At 44.7% G+C, this 25240-nt stretch overlaps 1 protein-coding gene across 1 annotated transcript in view; it reads right to left on the reverse strand.

Annotated features, from left to right (window-relative positions):
• DOK5 (docking protein 5) overlaps positions 1-25240 on the reverse strand; it is a 153506-nt gene that overhangs the window by 71555 nt on the left and 56711 nt on the right. The window contains exon 2 of the mRNA XM_056107450.1: positions 11814-11921. Within this exon, the coding sequence (XP_055963425.1) occupies positions 11814-11921 (108 nt within the window). The remainder of the gene's footprint in view (positions 1-11813; positions 11922-25240) is intronic.

Below are 25240 nucleotides of genomic sequence, written 5' to 3' on the forward strand. Positions count from 1 at the left end.
CATGCAGCGCTCCTAGGAGCTTACATTTTGGGGAAGTTATCGCAGAGAAGTCAAAACATTATTCTTGTTAAACTTTATTTATAATAACTGCAAATTTGAAACAACCCCCAAGTGCTTCGATGTGTGGATGTAAAAATATGTCTAATCATCCATACGATTGAAGACTTTAATAATCCAAAAAGGAACACTGCTATTAACAGCTTGTGTGAATCTCAAGGGAATTATGTTGTGTGAAGAAAGCCAATCACAAAAGATGGCACACATCAGACGCAATTCTTGAAGACATGATAGAAGACACATTAGAGTTTGCTGGAGAAAGGGTCAGGAATGTGGGTCTACAGGAAAACACAATGGATCTTGCTGCTTATGAATTTTTTTTTATCTTTATATGATGGTGGATACAAAAAGCTACAGTGAGGAAGCTTCAAAGAATGAAACACACACACACACACACACACACACACACACACACGAAAAACTGAGGAAATCTGCTTAAGAACTGTAGGTTGTATCAGTGCCAATATCTTGGTTCTAATAATATACTTCAGGTTTGCAAGATGTTACCAATAAGGGAAAGTGAGTTAAAGAAGTACATTTCCCCTCGTCTTCCTTCTCACAGCTGTATATGAATCTACAATTATCTCAAAATCTGGTAGAGGGATGGGTGTTGGAACACTGGATGGCTGAAATCTGACCATGGAAGCTTTGAAAGTGTACACCATGGTGATTCAATAGAAAATTGTAATGATAATAATAAAATTCAAAGTAAAAATTATTTTAAAATAAAAATCATTTACTTAATAAAAGGGCTGGAGCCATAGCACAGCGGTAGGGCGTTTGCCTTGCACGCAGCCAGCCCGGCCGAGCCAGGTTCGATTCCTCCGCCCCTCTCGGAGAGCCTGGCAAGCTACCGAGAATATCTCACCCGCACAGCAAAGCCTGGAAAGCTTCCCATGATGTATTCAATATGCCAAACACAGTAACAACAAGTCTCAAAATGGAGATGCTACTGGGCCCGCTCGAGCAAAATTGATGAACAACGGGAGGACAGTGTGGAGTACTTAATAAAAAAAAAATCAAGTGTGATTTTCAAAACCAAATGAGTGGTTTTCCAATGCATTCATCTGGGCCATCTCTCTGTGGCAGCAGCAATGGGAGAACAGGGGTATTTACTCATGAGACATGTATGGGAACTCTCTTTCAAAGTGGGTGTACCCTGCTGAGGTCCAGGGTCCTCGGTAGGACAGCAGGTGGACCTTGGAACCAGAGCTCCTGAACTCCAGTCCACCACATCATGCTCCTGCCCGAATGTCACTCATCCTCTGACTTGTCAATGAAACACAATAGTCTCTGGCTCCCAACCATCAGAGGATCCAGTGATGTATCAGAAGTACTTTGTTCAGTGCCGGTCGGGACTCAGCGAGCCCTTGATAAATACCAACTAATATAGCACAGCAGGTAGGGCGTTTGCCTTGCACGCAGCCAACATGGTCGACCCGAGTTCGATTCCTCTGCCCCTCTCGGAGAGCCCGGCAAGCTACCGAGAGTATCCGATATGCCAGACACAGTAACAACAAAGTCTCCAATGGAGACGTTACTGGGCCCGCTCGAGCAAATCGATGATCAACGGGAGGGCCTTTACTTTACTTACTTTACTTTAATATGAAAATTAAAGAAAGATCATTAGTTTGAAGAGCACTGACGCAAAGCACACAGTCTATTCTAAAGCGAACTTATTAGCAGTTTATCACAAGGGCTTAGAGAGGGTCGCACAAAGTTGTCTAAAGTGCTTGCCTCACAGGAATTGTAATGTATTTCACATCGACCTGGGGAGACCAGTCGGATAATCATCATGCTCAGTGTCTAGGGATTAAGGCACAGAAAGGATACCCATGAAGGATGGTCTGTTTTCTTTTTTTGCAATGAATTTAATTTTATAAGATTTTATTATTGAATCACTGTGAGAAAGATCTCTACAAAGCTGCTCATAATTTGCTTTCAGTCATACAGTATACATTTCCCAGCACCAGTGTCCCCAGTTTCCCTTCCATTACCTCCCTGCCCCCCAAGTCTGCCTCTGTGGCAGGCTCTCTCTCTCTCTCTCTTTCTTTCTTTCTTTCTTCTTTTTTCTTTTTGGGTCATACCTGGCCATGCTCAGGGGTTACTCCTGGCTTTGCACTCAGCAATCACTACTGGCAGTGCTCGGGGGACCATATGGGATGCTGGGAATCAAACTCAGGTCGGCCGCGTGCAAGGCAAACGCCCTACCTGCTGTGCTATTGCTTCAGTCCCTCTCTCTCTCTCTCATTCTGACCCAACGCACCCAATGGATTGTTCTGTCCTGTGCTCACTTTCAACATAAAGTTGGCCACCAGCCACTGACTTCCACTTCTGGTCAGGCTGCTGAGAGCCCAGAGCTCCAAATGTACCTCAGCTCCCTGGCTCCCAGGACTTTCTGTGGGCACATGTGCACACAGAGCCAAGGAGGTGTGCAGTTCACCTGCCACAGAAGTGTGGTGTAGAGTGACAGCCAAGGGCCCACGGAGCTTTCCACGGCTCCATGACGCTCAAGTTCAAGTGATTCCCTAAAGGAGAAGAAAGCCTGGGGAAAGGCTTTGGAGACCAAAGGCACAGCCTGTGTGTGGGATGGTGTCAGAGCAGAGGCAGGCAGGCTGTGGATCTACTCTTGTGGCCATGGGTTTTTGATAAAATTACAAGGGGAAGAGAAGGCATTCAAAAATCCTTCACAGCGTGGCAAGGAAGGCCCACTATGGCACCTCTCACACCCTCAGGCGTGGATGCCACCTACCATGACATCCAGCAGGGACTTCTGGGACTTCTTCCTTGAGCGTTTCCTATGCATCTGCTGACCAGTGGAAAGAGAGATGGCAGACTGGGGCTAGGGTGGGCATGGGAGGGGCCAAGAGAGGGAACCTGGGAACTGGTAGAGGGAAGCTAACACTGGTGGTGGGATTAGTGATGGAACATTGTATGTCAAACACCCAACTATGAATAACTCTGTAATTCATGGTGCTTTAATAAAATTTAAAAAAACTGGAAGGTTAAAAAAAACAGCATTTAGCTTTTCACTCACAAGTCACCAATGCTGGTCAAAAAAGCAGAGTGAGGGGCTGGAGTGATAGCACAGCGGGTAGGGCGTTTGCCTTGTATGCAGACGACCCGGGTTCGATTCCCAGCAACCCATATGGTTCCCTGAGCACCGCCAGGAGTAATTCCTGAGTGCAGAGCCAGGAGGACCCCCTGTGCCCCTGTGCATCGCTGGTTGTGACCCAAAAAGAAAAAAAAATGGCTGAGTGAGGGGTGGCCAGAGGGAGAGGACAGCAGGGAGGGTATTTGCCCTGCACACGGCTGACGTGGGTTCGATCCCCGGCATATCCTAAATGGTTCCCTGAGCACCGCTAAGATTGATTCCTAAGTGCAGAGCCAGGAGTAACCTCTGAGCATCACTAGATGTGATCCACAAAGAAAAAAAGAAAAAAAAGGCAGAGTGAGCAAACCAGTTTTTGATGAAGAATTCCTGTGGCACTGACAAAATTCCTGTGGCAGAGGAAGTGTGTGTGGTTTTTTCATCACAGCACACATGCACATATATAGGGAACCTAGAGAACTGAAAAAAAACACACACACAAAAACCGGGTTCATTGCAGGTGATGCACAGTGCCAGTTTCCCCAAATTTATGCATCACTGGAGAGCAGACTTCAACAACTCATCCCCCATAGATAATCGCTTTCTTGGCAGTGGGGGTGAGTGTTGGGAACAGATGCTGAGACAATGGCAGAGGGAAGCAAACACTTCCGTGGAGGGCGTGATACTGGAATGTTGTATGCACGAATCTTATCCTAAATGGCACTGCATACTAAGGTGCCTCAAATCAAAATAAATAAAAATTTAAGCAGATAATCCCCTCTCTTGGTTCAAGAAGTAGCCCACAGGGGCTAGAGAGAAAGCACAGGGTTAAGACACTTGCCTTGCTTGTAACTGACCCCAGTTTGACCCCTGGCACCCATTTAGTCTCCTGGGCACTACCAGGAGTGATCCCTGAGCACAGAGCTAGGAAGAAGCTCTGAGTACTGCTGTAGCACTATCCTCCTGTTGTTCATCAATTCACTTGAGCAGGCACCAGTAACATCTCACAACAAATTGTGAGACTTGTTGTTACTGTGTTTGGCATATCGAATACGTGTCACGGGGAGCTTGCCAGGCTTTGCTGTGTGGGCGAGATACTCTCGGTAGCTTGCTGGGCTCTGCGAGAGGGGTGGAGGAATCGAACCCAGGTTGGCATGTCGGCTGTGTGCAAGGCAAATGCCTTACCTGCTGTGCTATCGCTCCAGCCCTGGTCTCAAAAAATAACCGGTCCTCTCTCCCAGAAGGAGCATAACCTGACGCTCGCCATAACCAGGCCACCGGACCCCATGCCAGGCTGTTTCATTCTGGGTGCCCCAGAGTGGGGCAGGTGAGAGGCCTCCCTGTCCCAAGAGACCCAGCCCCGGCAGCTGAAAACCTCCAGAACTCAACCACCACCATGCTCCTGGCTGCTCTCCACACGCTTGGGCTGAGCCTCGCCCATGACTGAACCTATTCCTCGACCATGAGGCCGCAAATTCGGCCATGCGACACTTCCTAGGACACACCCTACCCATACTCCAAGAGTACTGCGCCACATTTGATAGGATTCAAAGTAGGAGGCAACCAACCTTAGAGGGAAATATTATATTATTATATAATTTATATTAAGTTATTTGTATTATTTCAGTTCTTCTTTGGGGCAGGGATCGGGGTTCGGGATGGAAACACCCGAAATATGGTGGTGGGAAGGTGTATGGTGGTGGGATTGGTGTTTGACTATTAAATATCATCAAATATTGTGAACTGTAGCACTGTCCTACACTGTCCTCCCGTTGTTCATCAATTTGCTCGAGCGGGCACCAGTAACATCTCACAACAAATTGTGAGACTTGTTGTTACTGTTTTTGGCATATCAAATATGCCATGGGGAGCTTGCCAGGCTCTGCCATGGAGGCAAGATATTCTTGGGAGCTTGCTGGGCTCTCTGAGAGGGGCGGAGGAATCAAACCTGGGTCGGCCATGTGCATGGCAAACGCCCTACCTGCTGTGCTATCGCTCCAGCCCAATTGTGAACTACTTTATAAAATTTTAAAAAATTTAAAAAAAATAACCAGTAACCTGGAGACAAGGAGGTGGGAAACGCCTCTGGGTTCTTGGTGAGACACCTACAGCCCTGGGGATGATTCCAGGTGCCCAGCCCGGTCTCCCAAAATCACACTCTGGCAAGGACGTAGCTCCTCCCACGTCAGCACTTGCCTGGTGTGTGTGGCATCCCATGCCTGGCAATGCCAAAACTAACAAAAGAGACATGTGGAGGGGACTCTGGGACAGGTTTTAAATTGTACTGTGGGTTTTTTATTTTTTTTCTTTAAAACATTAAAAAATATTCAGATATGCAAAACTGGCATTTAAAAAAAGAAAATCTTTTCCAATGACACGAAGGAAGCAAGGTGCTTCATCCATGCAGAGTAGGGTGGAGGGAGGGTCTATGCTTGCTGCTGCCAACAGAACCCACAAACAGCAGGAGGCAGAGCTTTTTATTTCTTTGAGAAATTGTTTTTTTCAATTTTATTCAAATAAACTCCAAAATGGGGCCATGGCGTGCCACTTCTAATCCCTGTATTATTATTATTATTATTATTATTATTATTATTATTATAATTCATGGTTAGGAGAAGGAAACCCATCATTGTTACTGGTATTTGGCATATTGGGTATGCCACGGGGAGTTTGCCAGACTCTACCGTGTGGGCAGGCTACATTCGGTAGCCTGCCAGGTTGTCCAAAGCAAGAATGAGATAACCCTGAAAGAGCCTTGAATGTGGCACTTTTTAGAATCTCAGGGTAGGACGAAAGATACGTTACTGGTGCCTGCTCGAGGCAATCGACGAACAACAGGATCGTGATCGTGATTATTATTATCATTGTTATTATTATTATGTAGCACAGCGGGTAGGGCGTATGCCTTGCATGCGGCCAATCCAGGTTCAATTCCTCTGCCCCTCTCGGAGAGCCCAGCAAGCTACAGAGAGTATCCCGCCTGATGGCAGAGCCTGGCAAGCTCCCCATGGTGTATTTGATATGCTAAAATCGGTAAAAACAAGTCTCACAATTTGTTGTGAGACGTTACTGTGTGCCCACTTGAGCAAAACGATGAACAATGGGAAGACAGCGCTACAGTGGCTATTATTATTATCAAGATTCATAAATGACACAGCACTGAGACTGAAGAACTGTGAATTTCAGAGTTCCCTGGGCTCTTCATAGAGCCCCAAGAGACGGACGCTAACGGTATTAGATCTGAACCAGCAGTGAGGAGGAATGTGCTGCAGGAACTCAGCAAGTGCTGAATCTTCCTGGAGCTCAGCCTTCCGTTCTCCTGCTTTTCACTTTGGCTGCTGGAGATTATAGATGCAAGAAAACGTGGCTTCCGGGCTTCCAATGAAATTCTAAAAGATGAAATTCCAAAGTCGGCAGGGAGAAGTTTGGACTAAGGCGAGTGCGCCCTCGATCTCCACTCACTAACTCGCTTTGCATTCACGCAGGGGGCTTGGTGGTCCACTTTGCTTCCACGTTTCTGCCCATCCTCCTAAAATTCATCCTCTGCTTTTGACCCCATCAATCCCATTCACTTCCTCCAAACAGACTTTTTCTGGTAGTAACACTGTGTAATCCCATCAGCGGCCAAGACTCAGAGACTATAAAATCCAGCTCCCGGAACCGCGCGGCCACATTCGCGGCCGCGCGACATCTTATCAGGACATCTTTTTATGACATCTTATTATCTCATTCCTACTTTGGACAAACTTGCAGGCTATCGAATGTAGCCTGCCCACAGGGCAGAGTCTGGCAAACTCCCCGTGGCGTACCAAATATGCCAAATACCAGTAACAATGTGGGTCTCATTCTCCTAAAGAGCCTTGAATATGATCTCAGGGCTAGGATGAAAGAGACGTTACTGGGGCCTGCTCGAGGCAATCGACGAATAACAGGATGATGAATGAAATGAATGAATGAACACTGTAGCACTGTCCTCCCGTTGTTCATCTATTTGCTTGAGGGGGCACCAGTAATGCCTCCATTGTGAGACTTGTTGTTACTGTTTTTGGCTTATCAAATACTCCACGGGGAGCTTACGAGGCTTTGCTGTGCAGGGTGGGATACTCTCGGTAGCTTGCTGGGCTCTCCGAGAGGGGTGGAGGAATTGAACCTGGGTTGGCCTCATGCAAGGCAAACACCCTACCCACTGTGCTATCGCTCCAGCCCACTTTTTCTGGTATAGTAAACAAAGACATGCCATAAAGACATCTCTGGGTTTTCATTTCCTCTACTGGTAATATTCATTGATTCACACCAAAGAATTAAAAAGAAATCTTTTATGTGTTACATAAAATTGGGCATTCAAGCCCAATACATCAGGATCCTCCGTGAGCTGTATTGCGGATTCACTACCAGGATCACACCATTCTACAAAGAAGTGATCGTTGATGTCAAGAGAGGGGTGCGGCAGGGTGATACCATTTCACCGAAACTCTTCAGTGCCACCCTCGAGAACATCATGCGACGACTAGAATGGGAAGGAATGGGAGTGAAGGTAGATGGTCGGCAACTACACCACCTCCGCTTTGCTGATGACATTGTTTTAATAACACCAAACATCAGCCAAGCGGCACAAATGCTGGCCGACTTTGACCGTGAGTGTGGAAAGGTAGGACTACAGCTGAATCTGACGAAGACAATGTTTATGAGAAACAGCCTTGTTCCTGATGCCCCATTCGCTCTCAATGGAACGACCATCTCCGAATGCAACAGCTATGTCTACCTAGGTCGAGAGGTCAACATGACAAATGACCTGGCACCCGAGCTGCGCAGGAGGAAGAGAGCGGCTTGGAACGCCTTCAAGAACGTCCAAGAAATAGCTAAGAGGATGAAGAACCTCCGGCTCCGGGCACATCTCTTTGATTCCACTGTTCTTCCTGCATTAACATATGCCTCAGAGACCTGGGCCCTAGGCAAACAAGATGAGAACGCTATTCAGGTCTCCCAAAGAAGAATAGAAAGAGCTATGCTTGGAATATCACGTTTCACTCAAATGAGAGAAAGAATCTGGAGTTCTGACATCCGTCGATGATCAAGAATCAGGGACGCTGTCTCATTTGCCAAGGTGTCAAAATCAGATGGGCTGGTCACGTAATGAGATTTAAAGACGACCACTGGACTAGAGCTGTTACCGACTGGATTCCACGGGATGTCAAAAGACTGCGTGGCCGCCCCACTACCAGATGGTCAGACTTCTTCGTCAAGATCATGAACGATCGGTTTGAGGCCCTTCATGTTCCCAGAGCCAACAGATGCCACTGGGCTACACTAGCACGCGACAGGGACAAATGGAGACATTACTGGCGCCCGCTCGAGCAAATCGACGACTAACGGGAAATTAAGTGATTAAGTGATGTGTTACACTTTACACTGACAAACAGTAAACCAGGTCCCCCTTCCCAACATCTCTACCCACCACCCCACCCCCAAAAGAAGAAACAGAAATCTCTGCCTTTCTAGAAATTGGTTTGGGTGGTGGGGGGTAGGGACATAAAACAAAAAATAATATTTCTAGTTTTAAGTGTAAAGAGTGAAAAGACGGGTCATATGGGATGGAGGATGCAGGAGGCAGAGTGGCTCCATCTTTTGGAATGGCCCCACCCCCCCCATGGTCTCACTTAGCGAAGGCCTTTCAACAATGACCTCAAGAAGAAGGAAGGGTATTCAGGAATGAGGAGAACATTCCAGGCCAAGTTCCAAGGTCGTTCTTTTAATATTGCAGTTTGACAGATTAGGCCAAAAGTGCTCAGCATATACTTGGGAAAGCAAGGAATCTGGACACTGGACGGAGGAAAGAGGGATTGATGGAAAATGAGAAAGGTGCAATGATGGAGTCAGCTTGGTGAATGGAGAGGTCATTACAAGAAGTTGTTTAAGGGTTTTGAGCTGGGGGGGGGGGTCATGATGGTATCAGAGTTTTGAATAGGCTCTAATCACAATCACAATCACAACCATCCTGTTATTCGTCAATTGCCTCGAGCAGGCCCCAATAACGTCTCTTCGTCCTAGCCCTGAGATTTTTTTTTTTTTAAAGTGCCATATTCAAGGCTCTTTCAGAGTTAGGAGAATGAGACCCTTCATTGTTACTGGTATTTGGCATATTGGATGCCACGGGGAGTTTGCCAGACTCTGCCGTGTGGGCAGGTGACATTTGGTAGCCTGCCAGTTTGTCCAAAGTAGGAATGAGATGATAAGATGTAATTTGCGGCCGCGCGCTTCTGGGAGCTGGGTTTTATAGTCTCTGAGTCTTGGCCGTTGATGGGATTACACGGCGCCAGGGGGCCAGGTGGTGGGTGTGACCCCCGCCTACTGGAATTTGGAGGATCTGGGTGGAGGATGCTCAGCCCCAATCTGAGTAGGCTTGGAGATCTTGGCCCCGGAACCTGCGTGGCTTTGTCCCTCTGCCAGTACCTTCATGTGTGCGGAGAGTGGTCTCAGCATGGTGGTGGCTGGTTCTGGAGGTCTTTGGCTGCTGGAGCCTTGGTCAGGGTGGGGAGGAAAACTCAACCCACTCCCCTCCAAGGGGCCCCGGCGAGGACAGCCAGGCGCGGGGGCAGGAGACTCTGAATAGGCTCTAAAAGGTGGACAATTGGGTAGCACAGTGGTTGGACAACAGTGGACGTAACCAAGGTGGTGAAAAGTGTTCAGAGGCCCTATGCATGGTAAGGAAGCAACGGCCCCCCTGCACTGGACCTGTAAAATTCCTACCAAGCTTTCCTGGCTTGTTCTCTTTCTGCTCGGCAGTGTGTAGAGGTCTGTAAGCAAAGCATAGCCCATTTATTGTTCAGATTCAGCAGGATAGGTATAGGGGATTGTGAAGCATCAGGTATTTCGGGATGTATCTGGAACTCTACCAAAATGAAGACTGATAAGCATCAGAAGTCACATATCTTACCTAATCGAACAAAAACTTGTTGTTATCTTGACCCATTCAAGATAGTATAGCAAAATACCATAGCCTGGGTGCTGCATAAATTAAAAAAAAAATCTCTCTCTCTCTTCTCTAAGGGCTGGGAAGTGTAAGGCCAAGGAGCGACCAATTCAATGCCAGATTCAGAGACAGTATTTTTTCTTATGTCCACACATAGAGATCGCTCATCTACAAGAACATTAATCTCATTAAGAAGAGTTCTTAATCAACCTAATCAAACCTAATCAACTCCCAAAGGCCCCACCTTCTCAGTCTGGCAGCCAGGAAGCTAAGTTATACTACTTCTATAACTGAGCAGGAGTGTAGCTTGTCCTATTGGTTGTATACAACCCATTGGTTGTATAAACCAACATTCCTGTCTGGCTAGGCCCTTCATAAGAAGCTGTAACGTTAGTACACACAAAGAATTTCACAAAAGAAAAACAGTATTCATTTACCTTCACCTAGATAAATCTCTGAGCTCAGAGACCTATTCACTGTCACTGTCCTCCCGTTGTTCATCAATTTGCTCGAGCCGACCCAGTAACGTCTCCATTGTGACAATTGTTACTGTGTTTGGCATATCGAATATGTCACGGGTAGCTTGCCAGACTTCGCTGTGCGGGCACGATACTCTCAGTAGCTTGCCGGGCTCTCTGAGAGGGGCAGAGGAATTGAACTCAGGTTGCCCATGTTGGCCGCTTGCAAGGCAAACGCCCTACCTGCTGTGCTATCGCTCCAAACCTCCTATTATTTCCCATAAAAATGTGACTGGGGGCGGGGGGGGGGGCACAATGATCAACAGTCGCCAAAGAAGATGGAATCAAGCAAGATGGGAAACCAAGCAATGAAATAGTTCTAGCATCTAAAAAAAATGTGTTAATCATGTGCTTTGACACATTTCCATGAAAACATAAAACATGCACCCATTAATAATAATATATGAACCATACACTGCTATACAAAGGGGGAAAAAAATGGCCAAATCTGCAAATCCCAAATGCTAAGGTTACCTACTGTGTATTTACTGTTACTGCAAACCTTTGAGTGATGTGTTATTAACACACAACTACTATTTTTTGTGAGGAAACCTCACTCCTACTAAGAAACCAACAAGCCTGAACTAAGTTTATCATCAAACTGAAGTAAGCCAGTTGAAAGAACTTCTTCCTTCCCCCATCACCCATTTCCCAGTGTCCTCTGCTTTCTCCTTCTGCCCCTCCCAAGTGCTGGATCAGTATCATTTGCGTACTAGACATTGCCAGACCCAGTGAAAGCCTCTCCTTACTCTCAAAGAGCTTCAATGCTTGGAGTAGGAGCTACATAGGAAATCAAATGTTTATTTAAAATAGGGCAAATTCTACATTTCAGAAAGGAACAAGCCAACAGTTTTATTTTTTTACAAGGGACCACAATTTTTAGAGCCCAGGGACTATCATGACCACACCTGGAGGTGCTGAAGGAGGAGGTATGAGGTATTGGAGATCAAACTCAAGACTTTGCACGTCTCATGTATGTGCTCTAACCATTGAGCCATAGTATTGGCCCTTGTCAATTGTTCTAAACGATTACTAAGTCAGTATTATTTTAAAGATGTTTTGTCCTTGGAGACATTATTCTCTGTGCCTTTGTGACATATTCTGAAGTTTTCAGAGTCAATGAATTAGCTCTCTTCTTGTACAAAGATTTCTGGAAGTTCCCAGCTAGTGATCTTACCTTATGATAACACCTAAAATACGCAGCACGTTCATCGGAAAATTTCTCCAGTCTTTTTGGACCTTTGCTTGACGCCTTCTTGAATACTAACCAGCATCGTTGATAAATCTGAAAGGAAATACAGGACTGAGTTCAGTTCGCATCACCACTTACTCAAATATATCTGAAATTTCCACATAAGTGCTTTCTTTTGAATTTTTTACCTGTAAAATGTTTACCATACATAAATGTGAAGCGTTGGGAAAGTAAAATTTTAAAATCCCACACTTTTCCAATAATAGGCATAATATATCATACAGATCATCACTGAAACCAAAAGGAAGCAAACATTTGAAAGCAAACTTCTAATAAACATTGATGCTAGTCATATTCCCTCTCAGAACACTGAACCCAAAGGCTAAAAGTTTTTGCCTTCCTGAAGTGTAGTGCCAGCTCTGAGGTCTCCACTAGGTGATAAACTGAGGTTGAATCATGCATGTTGAATCATGCTCAGAACAGTTAGGGGCTGGACAATACCCAGAAAACCAGATCATTCTTCTTTTGAGCTAAAAGAGATATTTAGTCTCCTTTCTATTCCTGACCTTATGATCTAGTGTTTTCGTTTCTTCTCAGAAACCATCTGTGCTCCTAGGAAGCTCACTTCCCAACATCACTTTAAAAAAATATATATATATATATATATTTTTTTTAATGAATCACCATAGTATACAGTTACAGACTTACAAACTTTCTTGATTATGTTTCAGTGATAAAGTGTTTGAATACCCATCCCTCCCCCAGTGCCCATTCTCCACCACCAATGTTCCCACTATCCCTCCTGCCACCTCCACCCCTTCCCGCCTCCTGCCTCTGTGGCGACATGTTCCCTCTTACTCTCTCTCTTCTTCTGGGTGTTATGGTTTGCAATACAGGTACTAAGCGGCCATCATGTTTGGTCCATAGTCTACTTTCAGCATGCATCTACCATCCTGGGCGAGCCCTCCAACCATTATTTACTTAGTGGTCCTACTTAGTGATCCTGCGTTTTCCCCCAGCATGTGAGATCAGCTTCCAACCCGTGGAGAAATCCTCCTGGCCCTTATTTCTACTATCCTTGGGTGTTAGTCTCCTATTATGTTACTTTATATTCCACAAATGAGTGCAGTCATACTATGTCTGTCCCTTTCTCTCTTTCTGACTCATTTCTCTTAGCATGATGCTCTCCATGTCTATAACATCACTTTTACTCATTCTAGCTAGAACGCATTTCCTCCTGCTCTCCAGAGCCACCCTGAGTGTAATAACCAATAGAAATGAAATTAGATTACTAATGAATAAAAAAACGATTACTAATGCCAAAGGGGGGATGAAAAAGGTAAACATGCATATGAAAAAATAACGTTCTCCAAAGGCAAACTAATTTTTTAACGTAAAAATAAATAGGGGTTTGAAGTTATTAGAATCATTACAGCTGGCAAAGATTAGAGAGGTACTCTCTCACAATGCTGGGGACAGCTAAGACCATTTGACAAAATGTATAAAATATCATTCTTTGGCATTTTGGGTCACAATTGGCGATGCTCAGGGGTTACTCCTTCCTCTGCACTCAAAAATTACTCCTGGCGGTGCTCAGGGGACCATATGGGATGCTGGGGATCCAACCCGGGTTGGCTGCATGCAAGGCAAAAATTCTCTCCGCTAGACTATCACTCTGGCCTCAATGTATAAAATATCTTAACAGAACATAAGTCTATCCCAGAGAAAAAGTCCAGAGGGCAGGCAGCAATGAAAGAGGAGAGCTATGTCCAGATACAAAGGGCAAAGACATTCAGTCACGATTATCTCCGTATCTGGAATCCCCTTTGAAATGGTAGTAGCTTGTACCCTATATACTCAATTTATTGATACATTGTGTGCACTATAAAGTTCAAGAAGCCCTAAACTAGCAAGAAAAAGGCAAAAACAAGTCTACATTAAAAATATGATCATTAGAAGGAGAGAGACAGAGACATGGGCGGGGGGAGAGACAGACAGACAGAAAGACCGACAGAGAGAAAGAGAAAAGAGTGCGTGCCTTAGAGAGAGGTGGTGGTGGTGGTGATGGCTGGGACACCGGTGGTGGGAAATGTACACTGGCAAAGAGGTGGGTGTTGGAACATTTTATGACTGAAACCTAACCATGAACAACTTTGTAACCGTATCTCACAGCAATTCAGTGAAAAAGATTTTTAAGAATTTTTTAATTATTAATTCCCCCTTTAAAAAAGTCATTATGAGGTCAGAGAGATAGTACAGTAGGTAAGGCACCTGCCTTGCACACAGTGAACCTAGGTCCAATTCCTAACACCCCACAGGGTCCCCTGAGCCCTCTCAAGAATGATTCCTGAACTAAAAGGCAGGAGTAAGCCTTGAGTATTGATGGGCATAGTTTGAAAACAAAAAGTAGCACGGTGGCACGGTGCTCCCGTTGTTCATCGATTTGCTCGAGCGGGCCCAGTGACATCCCCATCGTGAGACTCATTGTTACTGTGTTTGGCATATTGAATACATCACGGGGAGCTTGCCAGGCTTTGCCGTGCGGGAGAGATACTCTCAGTAGCTAGCTGGGCTCTCCGAGAGGGGCAGAGGAATTGAACCCGGGCTCGGTCAGGCCTGCGACTTGCAAGGCAAACACCCTACCACTGTGCTATCGCTCCAGCCCCCTCCAAAAAAAAAACCAAAAGTAAATAAGTAAATAAAAGACGGTCATTCAAACTCTACTCAGTACTCTGGGGGGAAAGAGTCACACAGGTGACTCTTGGTCCAGTGCTCAGGGGTCACTCCCAGGGGTGCTCAGGGGACTATGAGGTACCAGGGATCAAACTCAGGCCAAACTCAGCACATACTTCAGCCTTTTGTATACTTAGTATTCTCATTAGTTACTGGGGGTGGACAAAGAATTACAATCTCTGCCTGCATATAGAATATATTCTGCTTTTCTGCTCTGACTCAGTAAATTGAACTTTCAATGATTCTTTTGTTAGAGGTGATAAAACTAAAAGAACTTCACTCTACTGTAAAACTTAGTTCTGAGTACAGAGTCAATACAAAGCCAATCCCACTGAAAGTATAATATTATATTCACTATTATTTATTATGTATGCAATATTTATGTTATACATAATTGCCTATACATGCAATTATTCAATTCCTTTATAACCACAGATACACAAAATCACAAAGCAACCTGGAAATATATAATAATCTATAAATTATAATATAGTGAGCAATATGGAGCAATAGCACAGCGGGTAGGGCGTTCGCCTTACAAGCGGCCAACATGGCCGACCCGAGTTCGATTCCTCCGCCCCTCTCGGAGAGCCCGGCAAGCTACCGAGAGTATTCGATATGCCAGACACAGTAACAACAAAGTCTCCAATGGAGACGTTACTGGGCCCGCTCGAGCAAATCGACGATCAACGGGAGGGCCTTTAATTAATTAATTTAATAATTTAATATTATAGCAATAATAATGTACAGTGTCTGGAAATGACGATACAGATATACATTATAGCAATATGGAAATGACAACATTATATGCATGGGAAACAGATGAGTAAGGGTGACTGGTTAGAGAGGTACGAGAAAAAGCAGAAGGCGGGTAAACATCTCTACTGAAGGGTCTGAGGAACAGCTAGGCTGCCAGGATGGTCCTGGTCCTGGCTGGCATGATGCCAGAGTCTGCATTATGGTGATGGACAGGAACGAGGGCATAAAAGAATGAAGGAACCAGGTACAGGCCCAGAGCCTCAGTATAACATTTCCAACAATGATTTGTGAATTTATAATGATCTCAAAAGAAAATGTTTAATTTTTTTTTTTTTTTTTGCTTTTTTGGGTCACACATGGCGATGCACAGGGGTTATTCCTGGCTCTGCACTCAGGAATTACTCCTGGGTGGGGCTCAGGAGACCCTATGGGATGCTGGGAATCAAACCTGGATCGGCCGCATGCAAGGCAAATGTTCTACCCATTGTGCTATTGCTCCAGCCCCCCAAATGTTTAAATTTTAATGAAAAAATAAATGTAGAGCTCTTTCTTCTCGACCTTGCAGCCAACACTCCGGACCCTTCTCTGTCTTCTGCTCTATTTCAGCTGCCGCCGCTCTCAAACCACTGAACCACGAGACAGAACTGGTCAGGAGCCAAGTTACAAGAACTGGTGGTAGAAGTTTAAGCCCAAAATTCTCTCCAGGATCAATCAATGAGCCATGAAAATGGACATTCTCAGCCCGACGGCTGGCGAAAAGCCGTCTCCCACCACCCCCGCAGACGTGCAAGGAACACAGACTGCTGTGTTCTCCTTCAGACAACTCCGCAAGTCTGGAGAACTCTTGGTTAGAGGAACAGGGTGAAAATGGGTTGCTTCCTGGCCACTGTGGGCTGGCAGCCCCTTCCTTTTATACCTACCTCTGAAAACACGCTTGAAGCGGAGCTAAAGCAGACCCCCAAAATATGCCCACACTGGGCAAAAAATAATTGCATGGAAGAAAATATTCAAAATGTCCTCATCATGCCGAATCTTTCAGACCCAATTTTGAGTAATCGCGTTTCTAACTTTTTCACCCTTGTTAGCTTTCTTCACAATCGAAGGAGAGCCAAGACTTGCCTGGCCTGGGCCCAATGGGTGTGGAAGGAAAGCTAATGAAAATCAACTCTCAGTGGCAGCAAATCTCATCCTCTCCCACTTTGGCAAGATCCACTGGGTTATGTTTAGAAGAATTTTGTTTTCTGTTTTGGGGTTTCCTTCTGTTACATTATGTAGTAAAGGGGAAAGTGCATGGTTACATAAAAAAATACATAATGGCAAAGTACCATCCTACAAATTCACATGCAACATTCCTCATAGCTATTGGTTCAAACTTCTCTTTGGTATAGATGCTTTAGCATGTTGGCCCATCAGGAGATGAGGAAACACAGAATTTAATTCTTATGACAGGTTCAGAATATTCCTAATCTATCCATGTCTCTCAGTGAGGCTACCTACAAACTATGATTTGAGAATGTGAGGCCAGCAGAATTGAAGCCAAACAACCCAGTCAATCTAGATGTCACTAGGGAGCAAGCATCATTACAGTAGAATCTTCCCAACAAAGCAGTACTCACAGGGATTCACACACTTATGGTCCGAGTGGAGAATTCTGTATGAACTTCAACTTCTCGTGTATCACAATCTAAAATGAGACACTAGGAGCTGAAACAATAGCATAGCGGGTAGGGCGTTTGCCTTGCACACGGCCGACCCGGGTTCAATCCCCAACATCCCATAGGGTCCCCCGAGTCCCACCAAGAGTAATTCCTGAGCACAGAGCCAGAAGTAACCCCTGTGCATCGCTGGGGGTGACCCAAAAGGCAATAACTAACTAACTAACTAACTAACTAAATAAATAAATATAAAAATAAATAAATAAAATGAGACACTAAGTTGCCTCAGAGTTTGGACTTGTGACTTTCAGCTCCCTGGTACCATGCAGTAACCTCCAGGACCTACTGGAACAGTTCCTACTGGAGGGAAAATCAGCTCCTTAGAGATGACCAGTCACCCAGTTCTCCATAGTGGTGGATGAGGACCACTCTGGTCACCAGTGGCCCTCCCCAAGTCTTAACTTTTCTTTTCCTTGGGGACTCATGCGACAACATAATCTATGGATTCCCCAACATCCCCAGAAACTGGTCCCAGATGTAATGATCTGAAAGTAAAGGAGAGAAGCCCTGTGCCCAGGAGAAACAGGAAATGAGAATCAGTTCCTCAGAGAATTCTCCCTCCGGCCTGTCTGCCATTCTCTGAAGATTTCTCTTCCACGATACGATAAGTTTGACCCATATGCGCTCTGGAACCAATGTGGATGTAATTTCCTATGAATGGCTGTCATTATAAAATATTAGAAGATGATAGATGAAAAGTACCAAAAAAAGGAATTATTTGGCATCTTTGAATCATAACTTGTAGGCTGCTACCAACTCCATTCATCAAAATAATGAGCTGGCCCAGAATTATGCATTTTGTGAAGGGGGGGGTAAAAGCTGTCTATTGAGTAAACAAGATGGCTCTCTGCCTATTATTTATACATACCTTTCATTTGTAAGGGAAGAAGTGCTAATTGGGAGAAGTCTGCACAGGGGGCAGCAGGGATATTTTAAATACGCGGCAAAGAAAAATACCAGCAAAAATGGGACAATTAATCATAAGTTGTTTTTATTTTTGCATAAACGGGATTTAAAATACTTTAAAAGCATCCCCAGGAAATAAAGGAGCAATGTCACTCCTTGGCTGATGATGAGCTAAATGAGAACAAGCTCTCAAGAGGAAGAATTATCGCTAACCTTTGTCTTAAAAATGCTACTTCTAGAATCTCCCCCCCCCCCCCCCACACACACACCTAAGGAAATAATTAAGGAGAGAGGAAAATAAAAGGGTGGTTCTCCATAAACACTGGAAACACTCGAAATGTTCCAGGAAGCTACTTTCATTACTTATGGCATATCTGTAAGCCGGAAATTGATGGTATAAAATTATATTTACATGGAAAATGCTACTAGATGCTACTAGAGAATAATGAAGCATAAAAATGTAGTTAATTCCTCCTTTTTAGTCAGTTTCTACCCCTTATGTTATTCTTTTTAATCAGTTTCTACCTTCTATTCAGTAAACAGGGCCTAGTTGTTCAGGTAAGACTATGTGCTATCTTCAATCCTTCCCCACCCACTCACTCAATCACACTATCCTCATCTATAACACATACATGCAACACCCCTTTCTCCCAAACACCTTATCACCACACTTAGACAACACACCCCACAGCACAATCTATAAAGGTATGGATTCTATCCTGCCCATTTGTAGAAGTTGAACCGACTTCCTTCTCTAAACCACAAGGCTAGTTCATTCTCGCTTCCAACATTTATTTCATCCTGTGTGATATGTGAATACGCAGGTGTTTTTAGTGTTTCTTCGAACTAGATTTAGCATTTTCAAATTCCCCACCTAATGAATGAATCGAGAAGAACCTATAATCTGTGTTCATTCTCCATCTAGAAAAAAATCAGGATTTTACCTGGTTTTGAAAATTATCTTTAACAATCCATGAACCACAAATCCCAAGTCATTGTTCGTGCACCCTTGAACATCTCCCTTCCTCCCCACTTCCCTCCTTCCACCGATCCCTCCTTCCACCCTCCCCCTTCCCTCTCTCCTTCCCTCCCTCCTATTCCCTTTCTCCCTCCTTCCCTACCTTCCTTCTTTCCTTTGCCAATGGATGGTTACCCTAACATAAGCCACCATCTCCCAAATTCCGGACCCCTTCCCCATTTTCTTTCCTGGCATTTTTCAATCCATTTCCTCTGACACACATCTGGACTGGTCTTTAAAATGCTAATATGATCACATCAATCCACTGCTTAGGGAATTTATGTGACTGCCTGCTGCCTTTGGGAAGAAAATAAATGTCCTTATGAACATTCCAGAATTCTAAGGAATCGGTCCCTCCCTATTTTATTAGCCTTTTTTCCTGCTGCTTTCTTCACTTATAAACATATATCCTACCAGAGATAAACTGTCTTTAGTAATAATCAGATCAGTATAATGCTACTTGGACTAGTTCCCATGGACTCAGTATCTACCCCCATGACCGGCTCTGACTGTGGTCCGTCCAGTCTGGGTCTCAGTTAGCAGAGGTTCACCTGTGTGGTGGGCGAGAGCACTAGATGAGAAAGATGAGCAGCCCCCATTGTCCCCCATTCCTCTCTGTTGTCTAGTTCTACAAACCAGGAGGAAAGGATGGAATGAGAACCCAAAAGGATTCTCTAAAGAAGTCATGAGCGCTTTGATACATTTAACTTGTATTTTTAACTCACCTTATAGAGAAACAAGCTTAAGTCCGCCCTTCACAGGAAGACATGGTCTTGAAACACAGCAGATCCACTTACATATGGTATTTTCTCTGACCCATCTGCAGATGTGGAACTCAGGTACACAAACTGTGAGGGTGAAACTGATGCCATGACAAGCTGCAACTAACAAAAAACCTCAACTAGGCCTCAGTTTCTATTTCCCCAAAGCAGGATTTACAGTTTCTTGGTAACTCCCACTTGAGTAATTTGCCTCGATAAGGAATTGGGCAGTTGGGTCCGGCCTGTCATGAGGGGTCACTGCACCCTCCTTAGAAACTGTTACTAACCACTGTCTAATTGCTGACCACTGTTGTAGTAGGGCTGATGCTAAAAATAGACCAGAATATAAATTGCCTCTTAACTCTAAACCCTATATAAACTGCTTGTGATCTGGAGTCGGGGTCCTTGTCAAGACTCCACTGTGTTTGGATGAGACTTGGACCCTAGCTCAAGGTAGCGATGGCTTGAGCTAGTAATAAAGTTCCTTCGCCTTTCACGAAGCCAGCCTGGCTGAGCTGGGTTAGATTCCTCTGCTCCTCTCAGAGAGCCCGGCAAGCTACTGAGAGTATCTCGTCCGCTACCCGGGATGTATTCGATATGCCAAAACATAGTAACGACAAGTCTCAAAAAATGGAGACGTTACTGGTGCCCGCTCGAGCAAACCAATGAACAACGGGAGGACAGTGTTTCAGTGTGCTCTTGCATCATCGTGTGCGGACTTGGTCTCTCTGCAATTAGGGACCCAAAACTCAGGCACCACAAAACCACCATCAATTATACCCAAATTTCTTCAACTGGGGGGAGAGGTGCCTCCTTCTCCCTATCCCAAACTGCGCAAGGACCAACCGTATGCTAAATAAATGCTGAAGAATCTTTAACCACTGTAGAAACCACTGATATCATTCCGTTCTTTTAACAAATATCCCATCCTGGGAACTACTTAGGTAACAGGAGTCCAAACGTTCATAAAGCACAGAGAGAACCCGCTGCCTTCAGAAGTATATAATACACAGGCAAAAAAAAAAAAGCCATAATGTGCCTTCTAGGACCGAGATGATATATCACAGGGTGAGGACCATGAAGGTAAACAAACCAAGCAAGTGCTAGCGGTTGATGTTTCTATTCTAAATGGGATAATCAAGAGAGGATGAGAGAAGGGTGCTCGAGGCAGAAGAACAAATGATGAAGAGGCAGAGGCAGGAAGCACACCCAGAAGGTGGCAAAGAGGCAAGGAGGCCAGTTGTGGCCATCTCAGTGATGAGGGCAGGTGGGAGACAAAGAATGGGTTCAACTGGCCTATCCCAGTTTGATTCTTGGCATTGCATAAGGGTGAACACTTCCAGGAATGATCCCTGAGCACCGAGTTAGGAGTAAGCTATGAACACCACTGGTTGTGGCCCCGAAGCAAAATCAAACAGAAAATTTTTCTGACCTATATGATTTGGAGCCAAGACTCCTCAGAAACAGAAGTCACATTCTGCCTCCTGTCTGATGACAGCCCACAAACTATCCTTTCAGAGTGATACAGATTCATATTTGTACAAGTGCAAGAAGATTATTTTCTTGAAGATCAGAGCTGGTGCTGAAATGAGTCTGTGTATCACTGTATCACTGTCATCTTGTCATTCATCGATTGCCTCAAGCAGGCCCCAGTAACGTCTCCTTCGTCCTAGCCCTGAGATTTTAAAAAGTGCCACATTCGAGGCTCTTTCAGGGTCAGGAGAATGAGACCCATCATTGTTACTGGGTTTTGGCATATTGAATATGCCACAGGGAGTTTGCCAGACTCTGCCATGTGGGCAGGATACCTTCGGTAGCCTGCCAGGTTCTCTAGAGTAAGAACTAGATAATAAGATGCCGTGCAGTGTAATAAACCCAACTAAGCAATCTTTACCTATTATCTATTATCTATTATCCTTCCCAAATTTACCACCTCCGGGACCTCAATATCCCATTCCTCTGTCTAGTCACTTCTCTGCAACTGATCACCCTTTGTTAAATTGGTACGTAAGACAAACTCCAATCACTTCTTGACTTTTCCATGAAAACCCCATACATAAAAAAAACAGTGAATGTATATGCCTTTTCCATCTGCTCATCTACCATTTATATGGTAAATTTAACTCACAATGATCAAGGACAGTCCTTAACAGAGGAGAAGGGTAGTTTTTATTCCCTTATTCAGGGTGGAACTCGAGGCCTTTCCCTCAACCTTCGCTGGTCAGGGTGGACTGGTACTTGGCTGATGCAGAGCACATATTCGCTCAAAGTTATCTTTGTTGCTAGGTTACATCATTTCCTAGTTCTTTGGCCAGACAAAGGGTTCTGCTGGGGCTTTTTCTGTCTGTGCCCATGGGTGTTTCCAAATTGCTGCTTTTTTTAAGCTTCAAGTCGGGAATATGTGAGACAAATGAAAATCCAAAGAAATGACCACTGTGTTGTCCCTTGGTCCTAAAGTCCCTCCCTGGTCAGAGCTTGGTTTATCTCTCTGTCCACTTAGACTCAGATCTGATGTCCAGTACTTTCTGCTGTCCTCAGCAGAAGGAAGGCAAGGTCTCTCTGACCCTTGTCCCAGCAGTAGGAGGGACACATGTTTTAAAGTCTCTGCTCCTATCAAGTTTACTAATATTTCACCTCTCACAATCAAGTTTAGAGTCAGATGCAGACACATTCAGAGTAGAGGAAATCATTGAGGTCATCCAAGCACTCCCAGTTAGACATGGTGTCACCTTCCCAGAGACCTGTGACGACTTACCCAATCTAAAGTATGTCCCATCCCCCCACACAACTGCAAATCAATACCTGCAACGATCTTGTTCACTGATCTATCTGCATAGTTATATTTCTCTTTCTCCCTGAAATGTAAAGATTCTATTTTTGTCTTAATCCCCTTGAATCCTCCCGGCTTAGGGAAATATAGGTCTTCATTTCTTTTTTTTTTCCCAGTTTTTGAAGACTGAGTGAATAAATGATGAGCAGAAAAAAAAAAGAATGAGAAAAAGCCACATTTTGAATTCATGAGATTCTAGAAGTTCATAAATGAAATCCTTTGACAACAAAGTGTCTCAGTATGGACACATTTACAAACAAGTCCTGACATCTTTATGCAAGAAAGTATGTTTTTCACTTAATTTTTCCCATACCAGCTTTTATTGTGGTGTCTTAATTTGCAATAGCAGCAATACCATTTTATGTGTGCAGCACAGCTAAACCACCTCCCTCACTTCAGGGTCCACATCCCCCAACTTCACCCCAAGATTCTCCCTCCACCCCCCCATCCTAACAGCCTCCTCACTTTACAGCTCTATTGACAATATCTCAGTACTTTGCTTCCTCTGAGGTTCATCTAACACCCCTCTAAGAAAGTATTCTTTTAAGCCCAAGATATAAGGTTCCCACATTCAGGTTGTGTCTTGAAGCATTCTTACATAAGGAACAATTATGTAACTGCATCTTTCCTTGGAAAGCGCATTCCACTAAGTGATCTCTCCTGTGCCACGGAGGAAGACTCGGGTGACTGTTTGTCACATGCATGTTTTCAGACATCAATGGGTTTTGTGCTAAAAATCACAGAACCTCGAGATGACTATATTTCCCTATAGGCTAAAGCAAATATAGTTCTTTAATTGCAAACAGGCTCTCACCGTTTATCAGCCTGGCAAAATGACAATGTCAAGTTAGGGCGTTTGCATTTTATTTTTATTTATTTACTTTTCGAGGTCTGTATCGTTCCAATTTAGCGATAGCACAGCGGTAGGGCGTTTGCCTTGCACGCAGCCAACATGGCCGACCCAAGTTCGATTCCTCCCCCCCTCTCGGAGAACCCGGCAAGCTACCAAGAGTATCTTGCCCTCACGGCAGAGCCTGGCAAGCTCCCCGTGATGTGTTCGATATGCCAAACACAGTAACAACAAAGTCTCCAATGGAGACGTTACTGGGCCCGCTCGAGCAAATCGATGATCAACGGGAGGGCCTTTTACTTTTTGAGGTCATACCTGGCGATGCACAGGGGTTACTCCTGGCTCATGCACTCAGGAATTACTCCTGGTGGTGCTCAGGGAACCATATGGGATGCTGGAAATCGAACCCAGGTCAGCCGCATGCAAGGCAAGCACCCTACCTGCTGTACTATCGCTCCAGCCCCAGCGTTTGCATTTTAAATGCCTCTGCTGTAACTGTGTTGCTGTAAAGATTGTAGGAGAAAATATTTTAGAAAGTCTCAGTCCTCCACATTATTAGGGTAACACTGAGAAAAACTTATTCTGAGAGAGAGCTCAGACGGAAAATGAGAATAACACTCTTAAAGAAAGAGAGGAGAATTAATTCCATGCTTGAGAAATCACTCAGCATATGTACATATACACACACATACATGGAACAAATGTCTGCAGTACAGGGCAGAAAGGTGAGGAATAATAGCTAGGTTGTCACAAACCGTGAGGCAAGAATTTTTTTTAAAAAAAGGGAAAACATGCTTTGCTATTTTGTTACTCTTATAGTGACATACAGGTCTCCCAAAGAGGAACTGAAAGAGCTATGCTTGGAATATCACGTTTCACTCAACTGAGAGAAAGAATCCAGAGTTCCGACCTCCATCGACGGTCAAGAATCAGGGACGCTATCTCATTTGCCAAGGTGTCAAAAATCAAATGGGCCGGTCACGTAATGAGATTTAGAGACGACTGCTGGACTAGAGCCGTTACTGACTGGATTTCATGGGATGTCAAAAGACCACGTGGCCGCCCACCTACCAGATGGTCAGACTTCTTCATCAAGATTTGAGGCTCTTTGTGTTCCTAGAACGAACAGATGCCATTGGGCTACACTAGCACGCGACAGGGACAAATGGAGACGTTACTGGTGCCCGCTCGAGCAAATTGACGATTAACGGGAAGTCAAGTGATCAAGTGATAGAGACATAAACTTGGCTGCACCTGTGAGCTTGGTGACCTGCAGATTTTTGGGGGGTAGGGGGGGGAGTGGATGGACTGTACATCTATGTCTGTTGTTTTCACTTTGTTTTATGAGCAACCCACAACAGTTTATTGTCTGTCCTTCTCCACGTCAACTTTCTTCTTTTTTTTTTTCTGTTAGTGAATCACCATGAGGTACAGTTACAGGCTTACAAACTTCCATGCTTGCGTTTCAGTCATACAGTGATCAAGTACCCATCCCTCCACTGGTGCCCATTCTCCACCACCAAACACATCAACTTTCTTGATGACGGACGATGGGCTGAAACTTCCTGACTTTCCAGGTCTCAGCAAAGTGCTGCATAGGCTGTGTGAACTAGACGTGCAAATGTCCCTGACATCTTTATGCGAGAAACGATGTTTTTCGCTTAAGTTTTCCCAAACCAGCTTTTATTGTGGTGTCTTAGTTTACAATAGAACTGATACCATTTTATATGTGCAGCACAGCTAAACCACCTCCCTCACTTCAGGGTCCACATCCCCCAACTTCACCCCAAGATTCTCCCTCCACCCCCCCCATCCTAACAGCCTCCTCACTTTACAGCTC

This window comes from Sorex fumeus, unplaced genomic scaffold, assembly GCF_029834395.1.
Source record: "Sorex fumeus unplaced genomic scaffold, SorFum_2.1 ptg000166l, whole genome shotgun sequence".
Classification (NCBI taxonomy): domain Eukaryota; kingdom Metazoa; phylum Chordata; class Mammalia; order Eulipotyphla; family Soricidae; genus Sorex; species Sorex fumeus.